The sequence below is a fragment of the Crotalus tigris genome, unplaced genomic scaffold (assembly GCF_016545835.1).
Source record: "Crotalus tigris isolate CLP2741 ecotype Arizona unplaced genomic scaffold, ASM1654583v1 scf7180000024338.4412243, whole genome shotgun sequence".
Lineage (NCBI taxonomy): Eukaryota > Metazoa > Chordata > Lepidosauria > Squamata > Viperidae > Crotalus > Crotalus tigris.
Window position 1 is genome coordinate 4,035,846 of NW_024100508.1, and position 8,544 is coordinate 4,044,389.

Here is an 8,544-nt window from a genome sequence, read left to right on the forward strand (position 1 = left end):
ACTGTAAGAATGCTAAGCTATTTTGCTTAAGAAAATGGGAATTCTGCTTCTAAATTTCCCTTATTGCTAATAGTAAAGCTAGTGGTATTTTCAGGTTTTGTTGATCTTATCTGCATTATATTGGTTTCCTGGACTGCAGGCTAATTTTAGCAAACAACTTTGGTCTACTATAGGAAGAAAAGGGTGTTGCCGTAACTATTGTTCCAGCTAGGTTGGAAATATGGATATAAGAGGAATCAACAAAGCCATTTGCTAGTCCAAAATACCCTTCTGGAATAAATGCATCTCTGGAAGTGTTGGAAAACACTTCTCATTACCCACAGCCAGCAGAGACGCTAGTTGGAGAAATCTAATTGGACTGTGTTTTCATCAATCACAACATCCCCTGTATATTTATTTAAAAGATTCCTTGAAATGTTGAGCAAAAGAGAAAGCAAGAAACAATAGAAATAAAAATGTTGGAAAGAATAATGGATGGCCTTCCTTGGCATAAGGAATCAAACTAGAATTGTGAAAGCTTGCCTTATCTTGCCAGTGTTTGCATGACATTGTTACTGGATTAAGTCTTTTTCTATTTTACATAAAATATTGATCCATAAACTAATGGGCTGGGTAATCTACACATATAATTTCAAGCAATTTTTTAACCAGTATAATACAAAAATAAATTACAAAGCGCGGCTTGATTTGTTTCAATCAAAATCAGCAAAAGTCTCCTGAGAAAAGTTATTGATTTATTTAACTTCCAGGCCAGTGAATTTTGCTATTCTCACTGGTTTAGATTAACAAGACACAAGAATACAATTAAACTATTCTAAAAATAACATAAACCAAAATTGTAATTGAGAACAGCAACAATTCTAAACTGAGCCCTCTGGTTCTGCAATTTCTCTTTAATGAAAGGGTCAGAGATAATCCCTTTTTAATATGCAAGGTGATCACACCTAAGGAAAAATGAGTATCCTATCTGAATATTCCTCAGATGTCCCTGTGGCTTCAGAGAACATCGGATACCTTGAGCTTTTGACAGGGTTATCACAGTGGGAAGGAACAAATAAAACTGCTGCCTTTCTGATATGGGCTCATGAACTCCTTGTGGTTTCCAGAAAGGAGGTTGAAGGGAACCAATTTACAGAGTCCCAGGACTGATAAAATTAGCATCCTTCTATGTCATTCATCAGATGACCAGAGCAATGACTATTGCTGAAGCCAGAACTGTAGAGTAATATTAAAGGGATGGGACTTGCATTAACATCCCAAACAAGTCTATGGAGATTCTTCAGCTTCTTGGATGAGAAGAGAAACGTCTTCAAAGAAAAACGAGAAAGTCCAGTTGCCTCTTGAAAAAGCACCTTTGGGACAACCATCACTTGGATGACTGAGAATCTCCATAGACGACTTGGATTAACATTACTAATCTGGCAGATTTGGACTTCTATGAGTTTACTCAAGAGCAGGTTCCTAAATGAGGCAAGGGGATGGATTCTACTATGCATTAACATCAAAGCCTCACCTTTGGAAGCGAGGGAAAAGGGAGGAAAAAAGGAACAATATGAAAAGTCCTCACACAGGCATAGCTTTTTATACTGCTAGATGAGAAAGAATTGAAGATGCAGCACGAATTAAACCAATCAAGTGTCTGTGGAGATTTTCAACCATCCCAACTAGTCCCAAAGGTGCTTTTTTTCAAAAGGCAACGGGCTTTGTTTTTTTTCCTTTGAAGAGGTTTTGCTTCTCTTGCAAGAAGCTTATTCAGTTCTAAAGCCAAACCTCTTCCAAAAAAAAAAAAAAGTCTGTTGCTTTTTGAAAAAAAGCACTTTTGGAATAAACCAATCAAGGATTGTAATTGTCTTGTGCTATACCTTTTCATGTAAGAAATGCAACAAATGAGATTTCTGGAGTATTTCTGCAAAATATCCAGACTCCAGAAGAAACATCTGCAAAACCAAGTGGTGTACTCCCCCTCTCAACAGGGGGAGGGATATGATATTATTTATCTCCAGTCTACAACACGGTCCTTTCAACAGTTCCAAGGCTCCACAGGTATTTGCACTATTTGGGTGACCCTGATGACACAGATGAGCCTCCAGGTGGCCTCAACCACTGTGTCTGTCTGTCTGTCTGTCTGTCTCTCTGTCTCTCTGTGTGTGTGTCTATACATATGTTGTTCATAGTATGTTTAGGTGTGTGTCATGTATGTGTTTCACTTTGAGAGCAGGCAACTAAATTTCATTTTTGATGTGTGCCGTTGTGCCCACAGTAAAAAAATGACAATAAAGGTTATCTTATCTACAAAAATGCAAATGACCAGCTGTCTGCAAGGAACATAAATCCTTCCATTCCCCACCATCCAGTCAGAGCTGAAGAAGCTTCTTGGATGAGAAGCGAAATGTCTTCGAAGAAAAACAAGAAAGCCCACCTGCCTTCTGAAAAAGCACTTTGCGACTTCGCAGAACTCCTGAGGTCCACACTAGATTCGAGAACTACAACTCCCATCAACGAGGGGAAATTTGCGCCCATTCACCTTCGGACAGCAATTCCCAGAGTGCACCACTCGGCAAGCGCACCGCCTCTTTTTCTCCTTTTCGCTCAAGTAATCCTCCACGGCGCCCTTTGCAGTAAGGCCGACGTGATTTAAACGAAGGACTACCATTCCCGCCATGCACCCGCCCCACCCCGAACCTCTAGGCATCATGGGGATTGTATTGCATGCCGTTCTCTGGGCTCTATGGAAAAAGAAGCGGGCGGCCACGGGAAAGAACTACAATAACCACCATCAAACGAGCGCCGCCGGAGAAGGGCGGCGCCGTGGGCGCACGCGCAGATAACCATTCAGGAGGCGGAGGCGGGGAAAGGCCGTGTATGTCAAGCGAGTACGGAAAGGGACGAGGGCTTGGAGAAAAGGGGTTTAAGGGCGGCGGGCGGGCGGGCAGGAGGATCGCCTCAGCCGAGAGCTCCGTAGAGGGACCCGGGGTGCTTTTCTGGAGGCGCTTCTCGAGCGTCGGGAACGGTGGTCGGGTGCTGTGAGAAGCAAAGGATGGGTCGGTGTCTGGCCCTGAGGCGCTTCCAGTCAGGAGCAAGAACAGCCGAGAGCAGGTGGGATGCCTTCCAAGGCTTGCCACAGCCCGTCTCCCTGGCAACACTGGCTGAGGATGATGGGAGTTGTAGTCTGGAAAGGAGGTCGTTGGGGAAGGGCAAGTTGGGATGTGGGGGAACATAGAAAGGATGAGTCTGTGCAGGTGGTTGCGGTGGGTGTGGGTATATTTCTATCCTCTCCTTTCTTCTCTCCTATTATTTCATCTGTCTGTCTATCTTACTATTTGTTTATTCTCTCCTCTCCTCTCCTCTCCTCTCCTCTCCTATCCTATCTGCCTGTCTATCTATCTTACTACTTGTTTATTCTGTCTATCTGTCTATCTATCTATCTATCTATCTATCTATCTATCTATCTATCTATCTATCTATCTATCTATCTATCTATCTATCTATCTATCTATCTATCTCCTCTCCTCTCACTTAATCGGTCTGTCTGTCTATCTTATTATTTGTTTATTCTACCTACCTACCTACCTACCTACCTACCTACCTACCTACCTACCTACCTAATCTCCTCTCCTCTCCTCTCCTTTAATCTGTCTATCTATCTTACTATTTGTTTATTCTATCTATCTATCTATCTATCTATCTATCTATCTATCTATCTATCTATCTAATGCCTCTTACTGTTTATTCATTTATTTATTCATTTATTTATTAATTATCTAATTCTTCTGTCTCTCCATAGGAACATCACCACAGTACTAGGTGGCCAAAGCCACCCACCTGGTCCACCTGTGTGCCAAGATGACTCTTTTCCACTTCGGGAATTGTTTTGCCCTGGCCTATTTCCCCTATTTTATCACCTATAAATGCAGCGGCTTGTAAGTGTCTTTCTTATTTGGAAGAGGGGTATGGGTGCGTATTATATGCTGGTAGTGCAAGATAGAATTTGGGGCTGCTTGCAATATCTGGGGCTACACTGTATTTTAGAGACGGTCTCTAAACCAGTGTTTCTCAATTTTGGCAACTTTAAACTGTGTGAATTTCTACTACCTGAACTCCCCATCTAAAGTTGCAAAGTTGAAAAGCACTGCAGTCCCCTTTATGGTATTTTTGTGGCTGAATTTAACAGTCTAATGGTTTAGTCTATCAACATTTTTTTTACCTTTTACATGGCTGGCTGGGGAATTTTGGGAGTTGAAGTACACACACTTATAAAAGTTGCCAAGGTTGGGAATGCTTTAAATGTTGCTTTGAGACCCTGCGAGTTTATACACAGGGTTTCAGCCCCTGAAAACCCTGTGGTGTTTTTCAGGATAGTGCAACAGCATTTTAATTCATTGATGGATCAGTATTTGTTATAATCGCCAGTGTAAAGCTCTGCAAAATTAGAGATTTTATCCAAGGCCTGATTGTGCTATCTCTCTTATGCAGGTCAGAATATAATGCCTTCTGGCGATGTGTGCAAGCAGGAGCCACCTACCTCTTTGTCCAGCTATGCAAGGTATGGGTCAACATTCTTTGCTGAAGGAGGGATGAAGGATTGAATGAGAATCTGGGTGCAAAAATGTGAGGCCTGTAATGGCAAAAAGTTGTGATGTATTATTCTCTTTCTGTCTTTTACAGATGCTGTTTTTAGCTACGTTCTTTCCAACTTGGGAGGGTGGTGCAGGAGCTTATGATTTTGTTGGAGTAAGTGTGGCTGTTGGCAAGCAAGGAAGAGTCTAAAGTTGTCATTTTGGGTTCTGCCAGGTGCTCAAGAGGCTGATGTATTTACAAAATAAAAATCCAAAGGACAGTGATTAATTTTTCCTGGTGGATTTTTCTCTGTACATTGTCATTCTTTAATATAAATCTTGGGAGTTTGGCGATTCTTGTGGGGGCGGGAGCCATTTTTGAAACTGAAATTTCTATTTTCCTTTGGGGAAACCTATGCCTGAAAAGGTTAGCATCTCATCTTTGCTATGTAAGATGCTCAAGGTGGCAGAAAGTTTTATTAAATAACTATCTTCCTAAGTAAAACCATCTTGATGAGAGAAACACTTTTTGAGTGTAGAGTAATTTGGGGTTTGAGTACATTGCATGGACAGACACAAGTGAGTAAATTTTGCAAAACTGTAGCACTGTAATCTCACTTCCACTAGCAAATAATAGTGTAAGTTGTTGGAGCATAAGTCTCAATATTGGCTGCTACTACCTGTGGATCCTGTTCAGGGACCTAACTGAATGCTCTTTGGGCACACTCTACTTTGTTGGGTTTGAAGTTTGTGTGGTGTGTGTGAACCTTTGGGGCTGAAACATGGAGTTTGCTTGTCTGTTTCTAAACTTTGTCTTGTGCTTCAGGAATTCATGAAAGCTACTGTAGACTTGGCTGATTTGGTGGGTCTACACCTGGTGATGTCCCGGAACGCAGGAAAAGGGGAATATAAGATCATGGTAGCTGCGTTGGGCTGGGCCACGGCAGAACTCATCATGTCTCGGTGAGTTGGGTTTACGTAAGGGTGTTCACTGTTCAGAAGAGGGGTGGGAGAAACTAGACCCACATTTTTGATTGCTGGCTCAACAGTGCAGCCTGCAAGGCTGCAGTGCAAAGTTTTGTGTCCCTTTCTTTATGATGTGTCTCATCCTACTTGCCTTCATACTTCCGACAGATGCATCCCACTGTGGGTGGGAGCTCGTGGCATTGAGTTTGATTGGAAATACATTCAGATGAGTATTGATTCCAACATCAGCCTGGTAAGTGTTAATTTTCTCTCTGTTTTCGGTTGAGCTGTAAAATAATATCTCATATGACAGGATTAAATTACTGAGGACTAGGAACTTGTAAGGTTTTTTTTTTTGTTTAGTGAGGTTTTGGAGGGCAACGTATGAAAATTTACCTCCCCGCTATATACATTTTGATTGGCAGTTCAGTTAAAAATATCAATCAGTTCATTAAATTTGTTGAACTTTTCATATGAAAGAGTAAAATAATATTTCACAGACAGGATGTTCATATACTTTCGTGCGTTTACTGGAATTTAATTTTAAAACGCTTATCTCCTGAAGATATATATATTTCAAATTAAAAGACTGTGTGGCTTCTGTAGCGGGGAGCTGGGAAGTAAGTGATATCATTCTATGAATGTGGAACTTTCTGTAATCAAACACGACTCCAATAAAGAATTCCCCAAACTGTTTCTTTGATGGAAGAAAAAGTTTAAGGCAGTGTTTCTCAACTGTGGCCACTTGAAGATGTGTGGACTTCAGTTCCCAGAATTCCCCAGCCAACCAATTTGGGAGTTGAAGTCCACACATCCTCAAGTTTCTAATGTTGAGAAACATTGCTGTAAGGAATAGGGTTCCCCCCCCCCCAAGAGCTAAAATGGAAACTGAGTGAGCTTAGGGGCCAGGAAAGAGGGAACCTGAACTTTAGGATAATCTTTCCTTGTCTCTTCTTTTGTGTCCCTACAGGTTCACTACATTGCTACCGCTGCTCTGGTGTGGATGTTCACCCGCTATGATTTACCCAAACATTACCGACTGCCTCTTACTTTTCTCCTGGGTGTCAGTGTCTACAAGGCCTTCTTCATGGAGTGAGTACTCTTGGTGGAATTAAGGTGGCAAAGGGAGATTACGGGGGTGGAGAGGAAACCTTGGGAACTTGGTTCAAATCCTTGTTTCCTCTTTCATTTATTTTCTGTACAAAAATCCTTTTTTTAACAGAACTGAGTAGCCTTTTTGTATGAGTGAGGAACTGAAGACTCTCACATCCTCACCATGGCTCCTTTCTTTTAAAATTCCTCTTCCTCTCCAAAGAATCAAGACTTTTCTTTGCACAAATGCTTGGAGAACTTTCCCATCTCAGTATTTGTGCTAAGTCAAAAAAGTAAAAATGGGGGTGGGGGGGGGGAGCTGTGATCAAAACCACCATTTTAACTTTTGTACCCTCTCCCCGCCCAGTGTACGCCCCTCTCTGTGGCTACATTTGGTTGTATTCATACAACACTGAAAGCCATCATGTCGGCTTGTTGGGTCTTGTCTTTATAAGACAAACTCAACCATTGTTTTTAATGAAGGAGAGTTAGTAGCTGACCATATGTGTGATGATTCACAGTATCTTGGTTCTGCGTGATGTACAAATCAAGCTTGTGATATTGATGTAATAGTGGGGTTGCTGTTTTTTTGCCAGTCTTAAAATCTCAGCCTCGCCTACTTCTCTTTGCTTTTCTAGATCGTTTGTGCACGTCTTTCTCCTGGGTAGCTGGACTGCACTGCTGGTGAAAGCAGTGATCACTGGCCTCCTTTCCTTCAGCTCCTTGGCTCTCTTCGTCACCCTGGTACACAGTAACTGAAGCTCCGCCACTTGTTATTCCAGCTTGGGAGACCTCGTCTTTGTACATCTTAAGATCACTCAGCTATGGATTCTGTTTGCAAACGTGTGCAGGCCTTTGCACTGCCTCCCAGCTGCGAGATCGGTTCCAGTTAACGATCCCTGTGGCATTCCAAGAATGATGCTAATTTTAAAAAGTATTATTTATACTTTGCCCAATTTGAATTCATTTGGCTGTTCTCTATATGTGTTTATTACATTATGATGGTGTTTATGCAATCCACTAAGCCAACAAGACCGATAGCACTAAACCAACACGTATACACAGTAATTTCATATTCCTGTCATGTTCAATCTTAGTTGTATTGTGTCGGCATCCATAGCCAGCCAGAATAACGTCAAAATGACAACACGTCATAAGATCATCATACACAAGGTAACGCTTATTATTGTAGCATTGGATGCAAGCACATCCATCGTATTATAGGCTCCATCATTTGCATCGTGATGTACCCCTGGTACTCTTCTCTCATAGAAATTGCTGCTATATTATCTAATCTACAACTGGATGGGGTTTGGAGAAACTCAAAGCTAAAGCCACAATGAATTGGAGTAATAATGTTTGCATTACATTTGAAGCAGAGGTTATTTAGGCTTTGGTTTGCAGTTAAAGCAGTATGTAGCTGGGGATAAAATGGCACAATTAAAATTGGGGTTTTCATGATTTGGCCTGTCATGGGGATAACAATAATAAAGGTGGTCTTGATTTTTCTTCATGATACGGCAACTGTGCATGGATGCTGCCTTTGCTAAAGGCCCACAGGATGGAGGATGTGGGTGGTGATGAGAAACGCAGGGTTTTTCATGGACAGTTACCATCTTCATAGAGGTCCCTCTTCTCTGCATGACTCTTGGTAGCCGGAGAGTTCTCACTCTGCAAACCATTTTTATTTTGTTCAGGGCACATGAAGAGTTACTGGCTGGATTTAGGGAGCATTATGGTGACACTCTTTGGAAACCTCTCTAGAATGTTTTTCAAGTCCACGTGCATACATATCTAGTTGTCCTCCCTACTTGTAAAACAAGAGAAGCAGAAAGATTCATTTTTTATCCCAGGGCATATATAATACTTATCTTTTTTGGATGATAATAATTGACAAGTATCAGCAAGTACAGTTACATGAAGTATACTA

The 8,544-nt window shown here is 41.5% G+C and overlaps 1 protein-coding gene across 3 annotated transcripts; it reads left to right on the forward strand.

Annotated features, from left to right (window-relative positions):
• The first annotated feature begins 2,711 nt into the window (after positions 1-2,711).
• On the forward strand, positions 2,712-8,130 carry TMEM147 (transmembrane protein 147). Of its 3 annotated transcripts, none has more exons than XM_039325592.1 (8): positions 2,712-2,860; positions 3,785-3,920; positions 4,474-4,543; positions 4,666-4,731; positions 5,383-5,519; positions 5,691-5,775; positions 6,493-6,614; positions 7,253-8,130. In XM_039325592.1, exons 2-8 carry the CDS (start codon positions 3,844-3,846, stop codon positions 7,371-7,373), a joined length of 678 nt encoding a protein of 225 aa, XP_039181526.1. In that variant the 5' UTR covers positions 2,712-2,860; positions 3,785-3,843; the 3' UTR covers positions 7,374-8,130. The 3 variants fall into 3 exon arrangements, with proteins under 3 accessions (XP_039181526.1, XP_039181523.1, XP_039181525.1); XM_039325589.1 differs by having other exon boundaries at positions 2,727-2,873; XM_039325591.1 differs by lacking the exon at positions 2,712-2,860 and adding an exon at positions 2,918-3,096.
• The last annotated feature ends 414 nt before the right edge of the window (positions 8,131-8,544 follow it).